General features: G+C 52.9%; 2 protein-coding genes across 17 annotated transcripts in view; one reads left to right on the top strand and one right to left on the bottom strand.

Annotated features, from left to right (window-relative positions):
• The window catches only part of LOC122387822 (dnaJ homolog subfamily B member 6-like), a 56,343-nt gene extending 51,338 nt beyond the window's left edge, over window positions 1-5,005 (top strand). For 6 of the 12 annotated variants that reach the window (XM_043378345.1, XM_043378346.1, XM_043378348.1 and 3 more), the window contains 5 exons: window positions 1,109-1,218; window positions 1,571-1,693; window positions 2,682-2,891; window positions 3,305-3,596; window positions 3,988-5,005. In XM_043378345.1, the coding sequence (XP_043234280.1) occupies window positions 1,109-1,218; window positions 1,571-1,693; window positions 2,682-2,891; window positions 3,305-3,596; window positions 3,988-4,096 (844 nt within the window). In that variant the 3' untranslated portion in view covers window positions 4,097-5,005. The remainder of the gene's footprint in view (window positions 1-1,108; window positions 1,219-1,570; window positions 1,694-2,681; window positions 2,892-3,304; window positions 3,597-3,987) is intronic. The other 6 variants (XM_043378357.1, XM_043378356.1, XM_043378353.1 and 3 more) reach the window with 1 other exon arrangement.
• Window positions 5,006-5,044: 39 nt separating this feature from the next.
• On the bottom strand, window positions 5,045-20,925 carry LOC122387821 (probable phenylalanine--tRNA ligase, mitochondrial). 5 transcript variants are annotated; one of them, XM_043378340.1, is made up of 7 exons: window positions 20,658-20,925; window positions 8,441-9,085; window positions 7,092-7,254; window positions 6,740-6,871; window positions 6,235-6,395; window positions 5,746-5,865; window positions 5,045-5,409 (listed from the first exon to the last, which is right to left on the bottom strand). In XM_043378340.1, the coding sequence occupies exons 2-7, from the start codon at window positions 9,038-9,040 to the stop codon at window positions 5,242-5,244; spliced, it is 1,344 nt and encodes a 447-aa protein (XP_043234275.1). In that variant the 5' UTR covers window positions 9,041-9,085; window positions 20,658-20,925; the 3' UTR covers window positions 5,045-5,241. The 5 variants fall into 5 exon arrangements, with proteins under 5 accessions (XP_043234275.1, XP_043234276.1, XP_043234277.1 ...); XM_043378341.1 differs by having other exon boundaries at window positions 20,677-20,925; XM_043378342.1 differs by having other exon boundaries at window positions 20,633-20,665.
• Between the last annotated feature and the right edge of the window lie 5 nt (window positions 20,926-20,930).

Here is a 20,930-nt window from a genome sequence, read left to right as displayed (position 1 = left end):
CACGGCTCTGTTTCTCTGTACCCGCATACTCCACTGAGCCTGTTGTAGCAGCCGTGAACGCCCCGCGACGTGCCTCTGTGGTTGGGTGCCGGTTGCTGGGTAGCCAGCTGCACCGTGGGTTTCCTCGACGCCCTCCGAACTGATAGCGGTCGAAGAGTTGGTTTGTTGCCGGAAACCGGCTCCGATAATAACGACACACCGATGCACTGACACAAAGTGGCCGTAAACGGGTCAGTGTGACCAATATCGACACAGAGCCGACACACTGACACAGTGTCACTGACACACTGACAGTGGCTGTGTGTCGGGACGGCCGTGCCAGCGTCCGCCGCGGCCGGCGCAGTCGGCGTGTCGGCTCATTAGCTCGGCCGGACGGACCGGTTCCTACTGGCCACTGACGTTTGGCACTGGCGGGTCGGCCGCGGCGCCAACACTCGACCGGGCAGCCACCGCCCGACCCGACCCGCCGCTCAGCGCAGGACCAAAACGGACAGTCTGGCGGCGGCCCCAGCCCGAGTTTTTGCTGTTCTGACACATTTTCCGCCGGTCTATTTCCGCGACCTGGCTGTGATACCCTTCAAGAGGGCTGATTGCTCATTGCTCAACCATGCGATGAGGTGGCGTCTATCTTATCAGTCAACGGCCAACGTGTGTGTTTTGTCAGAGTGGGGCGCATTTTAGGCGTTTTAAATGCCTGCAGGTCGTCGTGTGTGTATTCTCACTGAAGCCGTGTCGCCTTATCAGGTCATAATCATATGTAATTTTCTGCACTTCAAATGGTATCGATATAGACCCGTGGGTCAGCATATGGTGCCACCCTTGCTGTTTGTTGAAGCTCGTCACTACGTGAGTGTTTTGGCACGGCGCCCCAGAATGCGCTGTTCTGCACAGTGTATCGATGCACGCTGCGGCACGCGGCAGGGCCGTGCTGCGGCGGCCACTCATTCATGGCAGTCGGACTGCTGCGTCACTGCTGTCGCCACTGCGCCATTTCTGTCGCCGCGATTCACTGCTCCACTTACCCCGTGTCGGCGTTTAGGCAGAGTGGCTGCGACACTAGCGCCGCATCGTCGCCGTGAGCTAACCAGGAACTATCGTTTTCCCTCAGATACCGTAAGCTAGCGCTGAAGTGGCACCCGGACAAGAACCCCAACAATAAGGACGAGGCGACTCGGCGGTTCAAGGACATCTCGGAGGCCTACGAGGTGCTCTCAGACGGTGAGTGAACCCCACGGAACCTACCCAAGATCCCATATTCGTCCGCCCGTTGTGGCTATTACCGTTTTTTTTTTTTGCGTTGTTTAGAATGTCTGAGTCGCCGATCTGAAATATCTATGAATTCATGTGCCGTTAAAATGTGTGGTCCATCTGGACGCATAATTGACTGCACTGCATCGTTGAAATGCAATTCACCGTTGGGGTTGATCAGTCCCGTCGTGTTAAATCACTGGAGAGGAATTGTGTAGCTCCACAAGTCACTGTAGTCACTGTGAGTGTTACCATCGACCTCCCACCGTCACCGCCCGCCGCTCGGGCTCGCGTGTGAGCCCTCTCTGTGGCGCCCTCCCAGAGTCCAAGCGCCGCTCGTACGACGCCCGTGCTCGGTCGGGCTCGGCCGGGCCGGGCCGGCGCGCCTCTCAGCGGCCGCACAGCGCGCACGGCTTCTTCGGATCGTCCGGATTCCGATTCTCCGGTACAGCGCACTCCGTTCCTAAAAACACTAACCCTGTGTGGTGATGACTGACCCCAGCGGCCTGATGATCCGACCGCCGTGTCTATCTAGCCAGAGGTAGAATAGATGTGAGATAAAGTGTGGTAGATGATTTACTTCAGTTGCGGCTGCTGGTGGTCGTCGACAGCTCACTCTCTAACCCTGTGTGCCGGTGGTCCGAGGTCCGAGATTTTTGCTGTTCTGTTTAGTGTGGACTAGTTGTGTCGTCACTCGTCCGAGACACCGCTCCAGCAGCTGCTGTCGGTCCCCGACTCGCAGAACGTCTTAGTTACGACAAATAATGTACCCTTATCTTCATGTAATTCCTACAGGTCGGACATGGTTGCGTCAGACAAGAAGCTCCCACTAATCATCGAGTTCTGTTCGGATACGTAGCGCATGCTTAGTTGTGATGCAATATCGTCCACAATCCCATTCCTAGTATTTAGATGTTTCAATATTTTGGTTTGTGGTGATGTTTTTCGGTAGTGTTAACATAATTTTCTAATATTGCGGCATCTGCTGCTGCAAAACAGCATTCCTATCCTTTGCAGCCTTGTGCAGCAGCCATTTCAGGCTTCACTGCCTGGGCGTAAACAACTAAACGGTTACTGACAAGTGACAACACGATCCACCGCGCAGCATACCATTTCATTTAGTACACTGCCTGTTTTCCAAACTGGCTTTGCCCTGTCATCGTCCGAAGTTTTTTTCCAGATGCGCGATCGAGATGAAGTGTAGTTCTCATTGACTCCTGACGCAAAACACAAAGCTCACCCGCACTATTTGCAATGAGCATGGGTCTTCAGTGGTCTTTTAAATCACCTCTGGTAGCTGTTCTTACCCACTCAGTGCCGGAGCCGTGTGACGGCCACCTAGGACATCAGGATCAGTTATGACCCACCAGTACCGCCTCCCACGCACCTTACACTGCTCACCGCCTCTGACCGCATCCCGTTCCGCCCCGCAGACAAGAAGCGGAAGACGTACGACCGGTACGGCAAGGACGGCGTGCGGAGCGGCGGCCCGAGCCCGTCGGCGCCGCACCACCACCACTTCAGCGGACAACACGCCGGCGGCTTCGACGACGACTTCTTCTTCAGCCACCACGCGTTCCGCGACCCCAACGACGTGTTCCGGGAGTTCTTTGGCGGCGACCCGCTGGCCGACCTGCTCGATGGTGAGTTGGTGCCGACTTCAAGAAAGGGCTGTGTGCTCACTGTTCATGGGTGCCTACTTTGCTGTGTCGATGTATGAATGCATGAAGCATGAATGGGACGGACTGCGGAGGGAGGGGAGTCGTGCGTTAGGGCTGTTGTTGGTCTCCCCTGAGCATTGTTTATTTTCCTGCTGATTGTTTGAAAATAGTTCGGCCGTCGTATTTACGAGAGCGCCCTTGAATGTCGCTGCTATGTCTGCTGTATCGTCCAGCTGTCATTTTCCCGGCGGACCACTGCCGGCGTTTGTCTGAGGCTCGGTTACACCGTCCCCCGCGCTCCGGTCGGTATCAATATTGACTGCCGCGCCGGCCGACGTCCACTGTTTACCGCCGCTGCCGACTGACCGTGTGTCTGTCTGTCTGTGTGTCTGCAGACCTGCTGACGTCCGGTCTGATGGAGCCGCGGGCCGGCCGGCGGGCGGCGCGCCGGCAGCACTCGGCCGCGCCCGACCTCATGTCGCCGGCCCTGTTCTCGCCGTTCGGCGGCCTGGGCGGCTCGCTGGGCATGATGGCCTCCATGATGGGCATGATGGACGACATGGAGCCGGGCGCCGGCTTCGTGGGCGCCGAGTCGTTCAGCGCCCACCTGGGGCCCGGCGGACACGCCGTCAAACGCACCTCCACCAGCACCAAATACGTCAACGGAAAGAAAATCACCACCAGAAAGTGAGTGCCAGAACACGACCTGGATGGCTGACTTGGTATTGGGGAATTGATCTTCACGGATTCCGTACTTTTCAATTGTTAGATGGGTACTTAAGAGGTATCCATTGTCCGAATGGCTCTCACTCCCGACTCCATTTCTAGAAGATTGTCTCTGGCGTAGTCTGTGCACGCCCGAAGTAGCGGCGGGTGTACAGTAGACACGACTGACCCCACGGCTATAACTCGCTGCTAAGTTGCATCTGTGACGGGTGTACCCAGCCGTAACGAGGTGCCTGCTGACTGATGACGGGGACCCGGTGCCCCCGTGTCGGCCGGACACCGAGTGGTATGACTCACCTGACCCCGCTGTGCGGAGCCCGTCACCTCTGACCCCTTCCCTCTCCTCCGGCAGAGTGTTTGAGAACGGCCGGGAGAAGCAGGTGGATACCTATGAGAACGACGTGCTCAAGCACCGGGTACTGAACGGCGTGCCGCAGCGGCTGTCGGCGCACGCCCGCTAAGGCCCGCGCCCCGCGTCCCCTCCAGGTGATAAATCCGCAGTGTCCGCCACGCCGCGCCACTCCGCTAGTCCGTAGTCGCCGCGGTCCACTCGAGGCGATCGCTCCCTCCTCTGCCCGTCATTGGGCGCTCGATGTTCGCGTTTTAGTGAATGTGTCGCCACCTGCCCGGCCTGACGCCGGAGTTGGCGGTCTCTGAGCGACAGAAGAGTGTCGGAGGCTGGAAAGGCGGCTCCTGGTGGCCGTTGGATGAGTCCAGGATGGAAGCACGAGTCCAGTCGACACATGGAATGCTGAACTCGATAGGCAGTCTGCGGACAACTGGATCTGCCCGCGATCACAGACGGCCGTCGGGCGAAACTGGACAGAACGTCAGACGTCACTGGCGAGCGGACAGTGGATATATGTGTTTGGTAGCCCAGACTGGTGAAATTATGTGTACAGTACAGTGAGATAATCGCAACCAGACCAGTGAGTAGTGTGTACCGAGTGACACTCGAACCCGTGAAAGCCAAGACAGGACTTTGGCGGTATGTGATCGAGGAAATCGAACAGTGTATGTATGCAGGTGTCCACGATATGAGGACTTTCTGAGCGCCGAGTCGTATCCGTGTTGTGCTAACAGGGGTTGGAATTTGACTGTGCGTCCCGACGTGCGTAACGATGTATGACGAGCGGCGCAAATTGGACTGTGAAGGGGTAGGTACCGCCGGGGCGCCGTCAGTGACCCCAGAGGTCACCGGCGGGTCAGCGGCGCTAGTTCGGAGCTTTCAGTGTGGGCGGGGCGCCGCCGCGCCCGGCGCACACCGATCAGATATGTCACAGATACGTATATCTCTGCGTCAGATACTGGAAACAGCAGCACATCAGTGGCTCGATATTATCAATAAATGATCGTCATGTGTTTAAACATGTTTTTGAACTACGGACAGGTATCGATAAGGAAGAGCGTCCGTCATCACATGTCCTTTATTCATCATTAGTTAGCACGTATGCCTACAAAACGCTATCAACACTCGTTTACCTATTCTGCATATCCTCACAACAAATCGTAACAAAACGGCAGTTATATCACACTGGTCCTGACTGGCCACCCCCACCCACTGTGGCCGCCTCTCGGCTGACCCGCGGGTGTGACTCTGGCGGGGTCACCGCACCTGGACGCCCAGCTGCTCAGTGGCGGCCGCCCCGATCGCCTCGTGTAGCCTGTTCACCTCAGCCTGGGTCAGCGTTCGCTCCATGTGCCGGTACACGATGCGGTAACAGTGCGAGGCTCGGCCCGACTTGGGGTGGGTGAACTCGTCTACCAGAGTGACCTGAGGGAGGCACGGAGCACGACGTGAGTGGGATGGCACGTCATACTGTTCCAGGTTAGACATACCACACGGCGTTGCACGTTTCCACCTTCCGTTGCATTAATCAAAGGCCAGATGACCATATATCCCGGTTTAAAGGGGTTGCAGGATAGCATAGCTGGAATAATTGAGCTTTGACGATGTGCCTGCGAGGCAACTTATTTCAGCCAGACCCAGATTCTCCAACTGCCGTCTGAGTGAGCCCGAGCCGTATATTATTCACAGAATATTTCCCCTCGAGTTTGAAATGTATTACAGCTCATCCGATCGGCGTGAATCCGAGCCGGTTCCACTGACCTGTTCCACCATGTCTCCGCCCAGTGACCGGACCAGGTCATAGAAGTCGGCGGCCGAGTACCCAGAGCCGGGCAGCCAGACGCTCAGGTCGTTACTGCACTGCGGGTACTGGCTCACCGGCTGAAATACACAACAAACGTACACGTCACAGCTGCGTAGTGCGTACCATGGTAAGAAGACCGGAGCAGACAGAATCTCATAGCTCAATCGTGTGCACCAGTATGAAGCATCACAGCTAAACGACTAAGCCAGTAGCCATAGGTAAAATGAGCATCAGCATCGCCAATGTATGTTTTGCTACGTTTGTTGTTAAAAAGCACAAACACTGGCATTTACCCAGTAATTGTTGGCGCAGCCAGCTAGCTCAACAGACCACCTGCTAATCAACCGAAGAAGAAAAAATGCTACCACCAAAACATCTCCTTTTTCTACAGCATCCCACCACGAGCCCAGTCTCCCGCCGTCCCAATCCCGCAGCCTCCCACCCACCTTGTACTGCACGCTTTGTTCGCAGTCGCCCACTTTGAACTGGTTGAGGAAGCCCGAGTCGCGCGACCAGAACAGCCTGATGTCGGGGATGTTGTACAGCTTCATGGCCAGCCGCTCCAGACCAAGGCCGAACGCCCAGCCGATCCGGTCGCCCACGCCGCCTGAGGAGAGTGAAAAGGTCAGAACAACGGCACGAGTACGGTTGATTCGCAAAGGAATTAGGTAGTTAAGTCTACACCAGAGAAAAAGATGCTCTGCTCTAGTGCCTAAATACCAAGACACAACGTCCGAAACTTTGAAGACAAAAACAAAACTGATGGAAAAGCAGGATTACATAACTTGGTCCGTTGCTCTAGATAACAAATAAATGATTAGACATTCACTTATATTTCACTATAATCCACTATGGATATTTTAGGAGAATGTGTCAAAAACATATGTTAGAGATAGTTAGGTGTTGTGCCGTACCAAAACTGTTTGAGACAATGTTCGGTCGTCAACTCACTATTGTCGAGTATCCGCTTTTCCATGATTCCGCAGCCGAGCACCTCGAGCCAGTCGTCGTCGAGTCGCACCTCCAGCTCCCACGAGGGATGGGTAAACGGGAAGTAGCAGTCCACCCAGCGGTACTCGATGTCTGTCAGATATATTGCATACTTAGCAAAGTCGTTCAACAGTGGATTGACAGTAGCAGCATCCCACACTCATATATTCATCAAGACACGTCAGTCCACATCTGTTTCCGTAAAATGCTAGATAAACACACTACTAAACAATGGCGAAAAATGATGGTGAATACAAATATTAGCTGGCCATCCTCAAGGTAATAAAAATAAAGCTAATTTCACGTCACCTACCAGCGCCGAACAGTCGTTTCGCCAGTCCCTCCAGACAGGTTTTGAGCTCGTGTTCCATCAGTTTGACGGCCTCCAGTGAGTGGGCCTCCTGCTTCTCTGGCCGCCGGGGGCCGGGCGACGGGTCAAATAGCCGCAGCTGGGGGTCCGCCATCACTCCGAAAAGCTGAGAAGGGACACGGAAGTACGAACATAAGTACCGGGAATCAGCTATAATGTGACCAGGGCCAGCATTTCCGAATATCGTAAAATAAACTGAACATGTCGCAGAGGACGGTAATACGCATTCACAGAGGACGACAATATGCTCATTGGTCATTGCTCGTCCTGTATCACCATGCGACTGAGAGAGGCACATAGTAGGGGAGAGTGGGGCACATTCGTGCAAAAAATGGATAAACCCATATATCTGTTCTTTGGTTAGTGCAATGGCAAAATTGTTGATTGTAGTATGGAAAGGAACTATTGCAGATAGTTTTCCTCTTTAAAAGTTATCCTATAAAATTATTGCTTCCATTAGAAAAAATGACTTTTATTAACTCTGAACATTTGCACGAAACTGCCCCACCTATGGGGCACATTCGTTCAAGAGATGGGGCACTTCCGTTCACCCGGCAAAATTCGAGAAATTACCGGGCATTACCAGAAATTTACCAAAGGAAATTGGCAGGGGGTCATTTCACTTGATTCCTTTCGACAAGAATGCATTGCACAACAAATGTAGAAAGAATGGGCTGGCCAACAAGAATGTGCCAACTGCCGGCCTCCGTGACCTCGCCAAGTTCGCGTGAATTGCTCGTCACGACGTCGCAAGCAGTCGAGACTGAGTCAGGCGAGCGTCATTAGAGAAACCTACTACAGATAAAGTCATAAATCGCAAAAACTAAAAAAAAATATGCACGAATGTGCCCCCAGGCAGTGCGTACACGAACCTGCCCCACAACGTTATTAGTAATATATTTCAAAATTTCTTTTTGAAAAAATGACACTTTTTCAACAAACAAGTTTGCAGCAGTTCCGTGAATAGAGTGGGCTTCTTCACCCCCAATTTTGAAAAGCTGAACCACATTTCCGAGTCAGGATCACGAAAATGGATGATATGAGAAAAGTTTGGAAAGCTCACGAATATTACAAATTTGCGTTTTTATCAAGCATGACAGCAGGTACAGTGTTGTCTTCTACGGTGAACGAAGGGCGGCAATGATAGACATATTTCCATAATTTACCTTGAGCTCGTGCAGTCACTCGTGTTCCCATAAACTGCTGAAAACGAATGTGCCCCATGCACGAATGTGCCCCACTCTCCCCTACGTGCCACATGTCACAACAGCGACCACGCCGCCGGCTCTGACCTGCTCTCGGTTCATGACGCGCACGCCCTCCATCTGGTGGAAGACTGGGTAGTGGGTGCGGTCGATCTCGTCCCGTCGGTACACGTCGCCCGCCACCAGGAAGGCGTCCAGGCCGGCCGTCAGCAGCTCCGTCTGGTGGGCGCTCGTGTGCGCGCGCAGCACCGTGTCGCGGCGCACGTAGTAGTTGTCGCTGCGCCGCCGACTCGGGTGGTCGGCGGGCACCAGGAGGGAGTCAAAGTTGGCCGCCACGCTCACCACCGGACCCAGCCGCTCGTGCAGAGAGAACAGCGGGTTGCCGCGCGCGTTGCGGAACGCCGAGTGCATGTAGCGCGTGACGCGCTGTTTGATCAGACAGAGCGGGTGCTGCGGCTGCTCGTGCAGACGGCGGCCCACGTGCTCCAGGATGCGCGGCGTCACGTTGGTCCAGTCGTCCGGCTGGTACTCGACGCCTTCGATCACTAGTGGTGGGGCAGAGGAGGAGTGGCGAACTGGGAGCCGACTGGGCCAGGGGCAGCGGTGGCGGCCCAGCAGGGGTCCATGGGAGGTCCTGCTGCAGACACTCTGCCCCAGCAGCTCCAGCAGCAGACGCTGACACCTCATCGCCAGATCGGTGGCCACCAGCCTGAACAAACTGAACTGAATGCACTGAAAAGGAAGAATGTGTTTGAAAGTACTTGATAACAGCTGCACTTGCAAAATTATCAAGAGCAATGTGTGGCTTTGCCTAACTTTGCGACACAAAAAAGACATTTATTGCTATATGTAACTCAGAAAATAAAGACTGAAATAGCATCCAGTCTTAAAGCAAAAAAAAATAACATTTTTAAAAATCCTACCATGTGGCAGGCACCAACCAAAACTTCTCCCTGTAGAGGGCTAGCCTAGCCTGCTTGCAACTATGGTTTACTTTGGAAATATTGATATAACCAGGGGCGGCGCCACGAATTTTTGACTGTGGGGTACTAGGGTGAAAAGGGCCCATGCATAGTGAAAGGAGCCCATGCGTGAAAAGGGCCCTTGCGCGGTGAAAAGGGCCCATATATTTATCATGGCGTAACCCGCGCTGTGCTGGGTAGGGGGGCAGTTTTTACGCCCCCCCCCCCGGTCAGTTTTTTTGCAAATATTTAAAAAATGGCGGCGCGCAGCGCCTCCGTTTTTGGTACACCTGTTCATCATACATCTTCTCCGCACATGTGAAAATCTCAGACCCGGGTCTTCAAGGTCAGATCACCAGGTCACGTCAAGTGACCATAAGTCAATGGGAGAAAATTGAAATGCGCCTCTTTTGGACGAATGTCGTTCAAAACGCTCTCAAACATCGGTTCATACGTTTACGTATGAACCGATGTTTGAGAGCGTTTTGTCACAGGTGCAGTTTTCCGATTCAGTGTGTTATGTTTACATATACACACTGAATCGGAAAACTGCACCTGTGACCCCTCTGTATGCCCCTGAGGTCATCTCAGGTCATGAACGGTCACCAGTAGTTTTGTGGCCATAACTTTTGATAGAGACGTGCTAGAGCGGTGAAAACACGTCAGATGTGTTCAGCTCGACCACCAGCACGGCGTGGGTTAAAGGCACTTGCAATAGCAATCTAATAGTCGACAGTGAAAGATGATAGAACCTGGATGCTTTTCTTTTTTCTTTTTATAAAGTTAGTCCGAACCTTTTGATGGGAAGGATTCACAAGGACAGAGCCACCGCTAAGCGAAGTTTGTTGCAGTGACCCTGCCCTCTACCCTCCGATCGTCAAATTCCAGTTCTATGGCAGAATTTAGAGTCCAAAGTTTAATGTGCGCACATAGCCGCGCACGGCCGGTCCCCTCACTGACTTTGCCTGCGCCTGGCCTGTGCGCGCGCACGGCCGGTCCCCTCACTGACTTTGCCTGGCTACGGCCTGCCACCAACCGCAACCATACCTGTCAGGAGGCCCATAAACGTCAAGCGCCCGTCGCGCTTCGAACCCGGACTGTTATAACCGGGAACGCGTGCTCTCACCACGTGGAATTCAACGCTCTTCCAACTGAGCTTACGGGACCGGCTTGCCTCGCCAAAAGACTAAAAACACTTAATGCAGTATTGCATACCTATTACCTAGCAACAAAGATAACCAGCGTTATTTGCCAAATTACCATCTATTTGAAATGCCTTCCTTTCGTCACGACAAAGATGCTTTGATAAATTGCCAGCCTGCCAATTATTGTTCATATTGTGACGTGCTGGATCAGGGCATGTACATATTTGGGTTATTGGGTTTGGTGTCCTCGTCTGCTCGCGACGGCATGTTGCGTCCTCGTCTGCTCGCGACGGCATGTTGTGTTGTTGTGTGTGTGTTGCATGTTGTGCATGGTTGTGTTCCGTGGTGGCTGCCGCATGACCTGCTATGCAGCGTGCAATGTGCATGGAGTTGCTTGGAGTTGCTAACGGTTTTGCTTGTTGTGTGCGTGTGTTCGCAGGCCTACTTCCTGAAGAATTAATAAACTGAAAAGGCGTCTGCTGGTGTATCGGACCCGTCACACTGGTGGCAGCGGTGGCGACAGCAGGCGCTGGTGGCAACAAAGCTAATGATCAAGCCTGAAACGGACAGTGATTTTCTTCAGGAAGAGATAAAGGCGTACGCGATGGCACCTGGCGGCAGCAAGGCGGTGCGACCAGCTGATTTTGATGGCAGTGGCAGTGTGCGTCGGTTTCTTCATAAATTTGAACAATGTGCAGGCATCAATGAATGGAGAGATGATGCTACGAAGCTGGCACAGTTGTCTGTTTCCTTGGCTGGTAAAGCATATGACTTTTTTATGCACCTCCCTGCAGAGCAAAAGAGTAGATATGACAAGTTGTACAAGGCGCTCATGGATGAATATGATTCTCCAGGACTCCAGAGTGACTATGCGCTGCAGCTCAGTTCTGCTCGAAGGAAGTCTGGACAAAGCACAGCAGATTTCATGCACGAGTTGGAGGAGCTTGCTGAGCGAGCGTATCCGGACTGGGATGTGGTACCGCGAGAGGGCGTAGTGCGAGCCACCTTCATCAATGGGCTAGATGATGACTTGCGTATGGCATTGATGCTTCAGGCACCCGAGCAAGAACGGGGTTCCCTTGCAGATCTAGAACGCAGCGCACGCCGGATTGAGCAAGTTCAGCTCTCCCGTCGGCAGGCCTCAGTGGGACGGGTGGAGACCACTCCGTCTGTTGATGCTCAGGTCGCGGAGCTTCGAGACCAGGTGTCCGCGGTGGCGGCGTCTATGGCGGATCTTCAAGCACATGTCGGGCGGCTGACCCTTCCTGGCCGTGGGAGTTTTCGCCCTCGTGGTGGTGGAGGTGGCTTCGGTGGACACGGGGAACGCGTCGGTCGTGGCAGCTATGGGGGTGCTGCTCGTGGCCCAGGTGCAAATCGCGGCGGTGGTGGAAGGGGATCTGGTGCTCAATGCTATCGCTGTGGTGAAGTGGGACATATGGCGCGTGAGTGTCCTGTTAACTCTGCAGGTGGGGAGGAAGGAGGAGCCGTTTTTCAATGTTATCGTTGTGGTCAGATGGGGCACATAGCGCGTGGGTGTCGTGTTAAGTTGGATTTTTAGGTGCCCACCACCAGTCTTCTCCCGACAGTTTGTTGGTGGGCACGACGTCCTATGTTACTCCAAGTGGTCGGGCTGTGTATGTCAGGGGCTCTGTGCAGAACGAATCGGTAGTATGGTTGCTGGACACGGGAGCGGAATGCACGCTGGTTGGGTCGAGTGTTCCCGGTGTACGTGAGCTGCGGCGTTGTCTTTCGCAGCAGCAGCCAGTGACGATAGACGGTAAGCCCTTGTCCTGTGAGGCCCGAGTACTGGCAGATATATGTATTGGTTCTTCAGTTCTCCTGCAACACCCTGTTTATGTGGTGCCGTCTATGAACACGCAATGTTTGATCGGGACCGATGCGATGAGACGCTTGGGAGCAACTGTTACCATTGACTGGACGTCGGGCAGAGTAACCATAGGAAGTCAAGATGTAACATGTTCATCTCCGACCCCCTCCCAAGGAGAAGCAGAACCGCGATGTGCACGAGTGAGACTGACTCGCGAGGTCGTTCTGCCTGGGCGGCATGAGATTGTTGTAAGGGGAGTCGTAGAAGCTGCTATTCCCATCCAGGAAGAGGTCATGTATAGCCCAGACCCTACGTTTGAAGAAGCCAACGATGTAGTGGGAGCCCGGGTACTGGACGTGATGCGAGAAGGGCAGGAGATCGCTGTTCGGCTCGTGAATCCGGGAGAAGGACCTGTCAAGCTGCACCAGGGGACCACGCTGGGGCACGTCGAACGTGTCGCGCGAGTTCATGAGTCCCTGGCTCAGAACGTCAGGAGTGTTCGGGAATCAGTCGGAAAAAAGTCGGAAGAAGTGAAACGGAAAATGGAGACGCTTGTTGAGAGGCTGGTCACTGACTCTGATCTGACGTCACGAGAAGAGCAGTGTCAGGCTAAGAAGCTACTTCACGACTACCAAGACAGATTCCCAGCGGATGGACGTCTCGGACGGTCTGGAATTGTGAAGCATGAAATTCGGACAGAGGGTACGCCTCCAAGAGCAGCGCAACCAACGAGAGTGGACCACCACACCCGTCAGCGGCTGGACGACATGGTAGAGGACATGTTGAGCAAAGACGTCATCAGGCCGAGTACGTCTCCGTACGCGGCACGAGTGGTTCCGGTTGAGAAAAAGGACGGATCCATTCGGTTCTGCATTGACTATCGTCGGTTGAACGCAGACACAATCAGCGATGCTTTTCCTCTGCCAAGGATTGATGACTGCTTGGACGCCCTCTCTGGGGCCCAGTGGTTTCACGTACTGGACCTCAAAAGTGGGTATTGGCAGCAAGAAGTAGAGGAACGGGACAAACACAAGACAGCATTTACCACTCACAAGGGCCTCTTCGAATTCAATGTCACTTCAATGGGCCTCAAGGGAGCACCAGCTTCCTTCCAGCGGCTGATGATGGTGGCGTTGACGGGAATGGTATGGAACATCTGCCTGGTATATCTTGATGATATAATCGTGTTCGGAGGCAGCTTCGGCGAATCATTGCAGAGACTCGAGGACGTCCTACAGGCCCTTCGTTCTGCCAACCTGACATTGAACCCTGAAAAGTGTCGGCTCTTTCGAAAGAAAGTTCAGTTTCTGGGTCATGTCGTCAGTGGAGAAGGTGTTTCGCCTGACCCCGCGAAGGTTTCGGCCGTAAAACACTTCCCGACGCCTTCTTCAGTCAAGGAGACAAGAGAATTCCTTGGACTTGCCTCGTACTTCCGACGCTTCATTCCGCAGTTCGCAGACGTGGCGAAACCTCTACACCGGCTTCTAGAGGGATGTGCACGATTCGTCTGGACGGAGGAATGCGACGCTGCGTTCCGACAGCTCAAGGAGAAGCTGACATCTGCACCTGTGCTGTGCTACCCGAACTTCAACGCTCCTTTTATCTTGACCACGGACGCCAGTGAAGTAGGGATTGGAGCGGTACTGACGCAGGAAGAAGGAGGCCAGGAGCGAGTGGTGGCGTACGCCAGTCGCAGCCTCTCGAAAACTGAAAGGAAGTTCTCGGCGACCGAACGGGAGTGCCTTGGCCTTGTGTGGGCCACTCGACGATTTCGTGTGTACCTGCATGGACGCCGATTTGTTTTGCGGACGGACCACAACCCCTTGGTGCATCTCCGCAAAAGTAAGGATCCACGAGGCAAGCTTGCTCGCTGGATACTTGAATTGGAGGCGCTCGACTACGACCTCCAGTACAGGCCGGGGCCGACACTTCCACACGCGGACGCTCTCTCGCGTGGCCCAGTGGAAGGGACAGACAGCGAGGTCAATGCTCCGGTATTTGCAGTGACGTTGGATGATGACTACGGGATGGCGCTGGCCCAACGTGATGATCGGGACATAGCAGTAGTCATGGAGCTGGTGAGAACGGGGAAGAGATGTCCCTCTGATGCATCTTCGGCGGTGAAGCACTACATGTCGCAGCGAAACAGACTGAAGGTCGACGGACAGGGCCGGCTGGTATGCGTGTACAAGCGCCACGCGACGGAACACTTGCAAGTGGTTGTTCCCCGATCTCTAACTGAGGAGGTCCTCGCGATGTGTCATGACGATCCCGCCTCGGGTCACCTCGGAGTCACAAAAACAGTGGAAAAGATCAGAGAGAGGTTCTATTGGAGTACAATGTTCAAGGATGTGAGAACGTGGATTCGGACGTGCCGTCTTTGTGCGATGAAGAAGAGTCTTCCTGCTCCTGGGAGGGCGCCTTTCGGTGAAATGCCAAAACCAGTGAGACCGTGGCAGTGGATTTCCATGGACATCGCGGGTCCCTTCCCGCGGACTAATCGAGGAAATCGTTTCATCCTTGTCGTGACGTGCGGGTTTTCCAAGTGGACAGAGGCTTTTGCACTGGCTGACCAGCGGACGGACACGGTGGCCAAGATCTTGGTGGAGGAGTTGATTTGTCGCCATGGCTGCCCGGAGGTCATTCATTCGGACCAGGGAAGAAATTTCGAAGCATCGCTGATCCAGGAGATCTGCCAGCGTCTGCATATAAAAAAGTCGAGGACGACGCCGTATCACGCGCAAGGAAACGGACAAACGGAGCGTTTCAACCACACGTTGTGCACAATGCTGTCCATGTATGTTTCACAAGATCAGCGAGACTGGGACGACAAGCTGCCGTTCGTGATGATGGCATACCGAACAAGCGCGAATGAAACTACAAAAGAGACGCCGTTCTACCTCTTCTATGGTCGACAACCACGACTGCCGGTGGATGTTGCGTGCGGTGGAGGCTCTCCAGGAGCCGGCAATGACAGGGAGAGTTACGCTCAGAAAGTGACGCAAGCTTGGTCTCGAGCACAAAGCAGGGCACGTGAGAACATCGCGAAAGAAGCGCAGAAACGAAGAGAGCGGCAATCAAGCGGTGTGCGGCAATTCTTTTACAAGGTTGGGGATTGGGTTTGGCTGTTCAAACCAGTTAGATACCCGGGCCGCTCACCGAAGCTTCAAAGACCGTGGCATGGGCCGTACCAAGTGGTAGCCGTGCTGCAGGATGGCTTGACTTACAGAATCAAGCATGTAGACAAGCACAGGTACCGGCAGGTGGTTCACCATGACAGGCTGAAACCCTGCCACAGTCGAGATGATGAAAGACATGCTGACAGGCCTGAAGTCGATGTTAACCATCATGACCGGAGGGATAGAGATGATGTGTATCAGAGGGACCGGCAGGATCAGACGCCGAATGAAGGAGAATTTCAACAACCCGACAGCGAAGACGAGTCAGAAGCTGTTTCTGCGGAAGATTCACATGGCAGGGCCGAAGAGGAGGTTTCACGTCGGGAAGATGGAAACAGCGGTGCCGACTTCGAATCAGGACAGGCAGCGAGCTCGGAGGTGACCCCTGGCCCGTTGGATAATCCTCCATTGTTGGATAGCGAGCCGGTGGGGTGCGCAACGCGCACAGAGCAACAGTTGGGACTCAGGCGGCGAAGTACAAGGACAAGGAGGGCCCCCGATAGGCTGGATTTGTGAGGGGAGGAATGTGACGTGCTGGATCAGGGCATGTACATATTTGGTTTATTGGGTTTGGTGTCCTCGTCTGCTCGCGACGGCATGTTGCGTCCTCGTCTGCTCGCGACGGCATGTTGTGTTGTTGTGTGTGTGTTGCATGTTGTGCATGGTTGTGTTCCGTGGTGGCTGCCGCATGACCTGCTATGCAGCGTGCAATGTGCATGGAGTTGCTTGGAGTTGCTAACGGTTTTGCTTGTTGTGTGCGTGTGTTCGCAGGCCTACTTCCTGAAGAATTAATAAACTGAAAAGGCGTCTGCTGGTGTATCGGACCCGTCACAATATTACGGAAAATGGACGAGTTTCTACTACTTTTTAACTACGGGGTGCTACTGTATGCAGCTAACACTGTGCACTGCTTACTGTATAGTGTATATCCCTCGCCGGACCTATTGGTTTTCTACATACGCGCCGACCGAGGGGGGGGGGCAATAACGACCCCCTCGGCGTTTCGCCCCTGGTGGAGCTAGCGCGTCGCGGAAAAAACGAGCGTGTGTGCCGTTACAAGATTCAGAGATTGATACCCGATTTTAAGGTCCTAGATCAACCGGTGACCTCTGAGATCAGGTCAAGTGCCCCAAGGTAGGGTTCCGTTTTTGATGAATAGCTTCGCAAAAAACGGCCACAGAGCCGCGATTTTGGCAGCATCGTGTCGCCGTCGCTCCGGCGCGTCGAATCATATACTTTTTGTTTGAGTGAAGTCAGCCTAGGGTGTTGCCTCGGGTCACGGTCAGGTCAGCGACCCCAGGTCACCAACTTATCGAAGGAGGTCATGTCGCATATCATTCGATTCAGCAGGTCTTCCTGAGTCTATTGGTGGCTTTCCCGACTCGCTAGCTCAATTTGATCGGGAGTTATTGAAGACAAATTATGACCTTAATGACTTCATAAGTGACGTCAGCAAGGTCAACATTGCAAAAGTAACGCATGAAACCTTACAATAAGTGCATGAAATTATGCTTGAGATAGAAGGAGATCGTTCCCGGCGCCAGAATAGCAGTTTTAGTTTTCATTTTTCCCCATTCACTTTAAATAGTGAGGTCACGAAAATAACCTGACCTCATATGATCTTTAGGAAAAATCCGAGATATACGAGTACAAGTTGTGAGACTCATAATGGATACTAGATCCTGCAAGTTTCATTTCCCTGTGACATCTCATGGCAGTGAGGGCGTTGCGAAGTTGCGACATCTAAAGACCGTGCAGACTGCAGAGGTTCACTTATGACGTCATCAGTCAGTGACCTGACCTGACCCGAAAGTGCGATTGGTGTCAAAAGATCCGGCTTGAATCAAAGGTCAGGTATGCCAAGTTTCAGCTCTCTATCGCCGGCGTGTTTGGAGCTATCGCGAAAAAAAAAACTTAGGCCCCGCCGGCCCCTCAGCCGGCGAGGGTTGATTAAGACACAATTTCCAGGTAATTACCATGCACAATTTGAAATCCATTATTTTTGGTAAGAAATTGTGCTTTTAGAACGGGACAAGTGTTAGTGTTACATAATCTTTTTGGGGATAGAGGATGGAGCCGACTGCAGAGTCGGGTCGCTTTTCCTGGCCCGGAGTCTGAACGCTTTACTCTTAGCTACAGAAAGAGCCTCTGAGCACATGAAGGGGCCCCCTGAACACTTGACGGGGTCCCCTGAGCTACAGAAGGGCCGTGTGAATACACAAGGCCCTCTGAGCGCATGAATAGGCCCCTGAGAGCCCTCTCTTTATGAGGGCCCTCTGAGCGCATACAGAACGCTCCACGGGCCCCTCTGAGCTACAGAATGGCCCTGAGTAAACGACAGAGTCCCCTAAGTGCATGAAGGGGCCCTCTAAGCCAGAAAAGGCCATATGAGTACGCGACAGAGCCCTCTAAGCAAATGAAGAGGCTCCTGGTTGCGCGTGACGGGGCCATCATATCTTAAAGAAGACTCTCTGAGCATGTAAAAGGCCCCTGAATGCCTGGCAGGGCCCTCTGAGCGACAGAAAAGCTCTGAGCACACGAGAGAGCCCTCTAAACGCATGAAGGGGCCCCTACTTCCTTGATGGGCGCACTCTGAGCACATAATTAGGGTCCCTGATTGCTTGACGGGGGCCCTTTAAGCTACATAAAGGCTCTCTGAGTACACGACAGGGCCCTCTGAGCGCATGAAGGGCCCCTGATCGCGTGATGGGGCCCTCTGAGCTACATAAAAGCTATCTGATCATATAAAGGACCCTTGAAAGTTTGGTAGGGCTCTCTAAGTGACAGAAGGGCACTCTAAATGCATAAAGGGCCCCTGAACGTTTGAGGGGGCCGTCCCTATGAGCTACAGAAAACCCTCCACGTACACGACGGGGCCCTCTGTCCGCATGCAGGGGTCCCTGAATGTTTGACGGGGCCCTCTAAGCCATAGAAAGGCCATATGAGTACACGACAGGGCCCTCTAAGCGCATGAGGAGGCCCCTAATCGCACGTAACGGGCCCTCTGAGCTACAAGAAAGCTCTCTGAGCATATAAAGGGTCCCTGAGCGCCTGACGGGGCTCTCTGAGCGACAAAACGGCCCCCCAGCGCTTAGAGGGCCCCTGAACGCCTGACGAGGGTCCTATGAGCTACAGAAAAGCCCTGAGTACAAGAGAGGGCCCTTTTAACGCATGAAGGGGCCCCTAATTCCTTGGTGAGGGCCCTCCGAGCACATGATAAAGGCCCTGCTTGCTTGACGGGGTCCTCTAAGGTACATAAAGGCCCTTTGAGTACAGGACCCTCTAAGCACATGAAGAGGCCCCTAATCGCGCGTGACGGTGCCCTCTGAGCTACATGAAAACTCTCTGAGCATTTAAAGGGCCCCCTGAACGTCTGGCAGGCCTCTCTGAGCGACAGAAGGGCCCCAGCGCTTAAAGGGCCTCTGTACGCTTGACGAGGGCCCTATGAGTTACAGAAAAGCCCTGCGTACACGAGACGGCCCTCTAAACTCATGAAGGGGTCCCTGATTCCTTGACGGGGCCCTCTGAGCACATTATAAGGGTCCCTAATCGCTTGACAGGGGCCCCTCTAAGCTACATAAAAGCCCTCTGAATACACGACAGGATAGGCCTTAAAAGCGCCCCACCGATCAGTAGGGGCCTGTAACAGCCGCCTGTTAATTTTTTCAGCATTGGCCCTCTGTCGGCAATAGTTATTTGATCACTGCTAGAACCTATTTAACGGTTTTAGAGGGCCATTGCACGACTACCAAAAAGTCTTGAAAAAGTTCAGATTGGGCTCCTGACTGTGGGGTACTGGGTATATGCAGTACCCCACAGTCAAATGACTGTGGGGTACTAGTACCCCACGTACCCCACGGTGGCGCCGCCCATGGATATAACATGAAAATATTGATATTGAAGGCAGCAAGCTGCAGAAGCTGGCTAAACAAAACCACACCAAGCAAGAATTTTGAGTGATATTGCAAAGCTAGTGAACATCCCCTTGAATAACATAAAACAACTTTTTAACATATGACACATAAGCTTATGAGAAAACATTGAATTGTTCTCAGCATCCCCTTGAGCCTTGGCCTACCTATCTAAAAGAAGATCTCATCAAGAATCATCTAAAACTTGTTACTTGTCAGTTGTCACCCTGTGTGAACAATGTCTACAAGAGGAAGGCGAGGGTGGGTCTTCTAAGAATATGACACCACTATACAGAACACAATATCAATAACCATTTTTGAATAATGGTATTTATAATAAACATATACCTACCTTTAACTGAATTGATCACTGAACCAATTAACAAAGCCAGTCAAACCAGTCAATTTGCCGGTCCCGTAGCTCAGTTGGTTAGAGCGTTGGACTCCGCGTGGTGAGAGCACGCGTTCCCGGTTATGACAGTCCGGGTTCGAAGCGCGACGGGCGCTCGACATTTATGGGCCTCCTGACAGGTATGGTTGCGGTTGGTGGCAGGCCGTAGCCAGGCGAAGTCAGCGAGGGGACCGGCCGTGCGCGGCTTTGTGCGCACGTTAAACTTTGGACTCCAAATTATGCCATAGAATCGGAATTGCGCGATCGGAGGGTAGAGGGCAGGGTCATCGCAACAAGCTTTGCTTAGCGGTGGGTCTGTCCTTGTGAATCCTTCCCATCAAAAGGTTCGGACTAAATTTATGAAAAAAAAACAGAGCCTTTGTAAGTAAGAAATCCCGATATCTGGTAGGAAATAGCCAGATGGCAATCAAATGGTTTAAATATGGCATGAGGCAATAGGCATATGCCTTGCGTGTAATATTACATGCACACAAATCAAAAACACAAATGTAATATCACGCACACAAATGAAATATCAACACCGAACTTGGCCTCCTGAGTCCTGACCTAAACTTTTATTCCACTCTTCAGCTTGTAATAAACAAACCAATTTCCAGGGTATAAATGGTCTTCCTATCTACCTGACAAAATCAAAATTTAGGTCCTAAGGCACAAACTCAAATTGAAATTGAAATCAACAAAAACTTCAAGAATCTACAAACGCGTAACATATGAGACATTAGCCAGTAGAAGGCATCTCCAAAACACCTAAATCAAATACATGAAATTCATTCAAATAACTCTTATGATTGTTAGCGCACATGCTACTGTGCAATACATCGAAATTCTCGAATAATGCACACATCTATCGCATTTCAATTTATCCACTTTGTTGTAATCCACGAACTGTTATCGGCGGTCCGGCGGGACCACGCCAGAATTGTCAGTAGAGCGCCAGAAATGAGGAATCACGATTAGAGCTGGGCAAGTCCTTGCAAAACATGGCCCCGCCCCCTGGAACACCAGTGATCGCCTTAGTGATCGCTATCACCAGTTGCTCCCCATTTTACCTATCCTTTCGGAGGAGGGGTGACGGGAGATGGTCCAAACGTAAATTCCGCATATTGCAGAAAATATCGCTTGGGATTTGACCTCTCTATT

Source organism: Amphibalanus amphitrite, unplaced genomic scaffold, assembly GCF_019059575.1.
Source record: "Amphibalanus amphitrite isolate SeventyFive unplaced genomic scaffold, NRLGWU_Aamphi_draft 000299F_arrow, whole genome shotgun sequence".
Classification (NCBI taxonomy): domain Eukaryota; kingdom Metazoa; phylum Arthropoda; class Thecostraca; order Balanomorpha; family Balanidae; genus Amphibalanus; species Amphibalanus amphitrite.
This window is presented reverse-complemented; position numbering and strand designations above follow the sequence as displayed.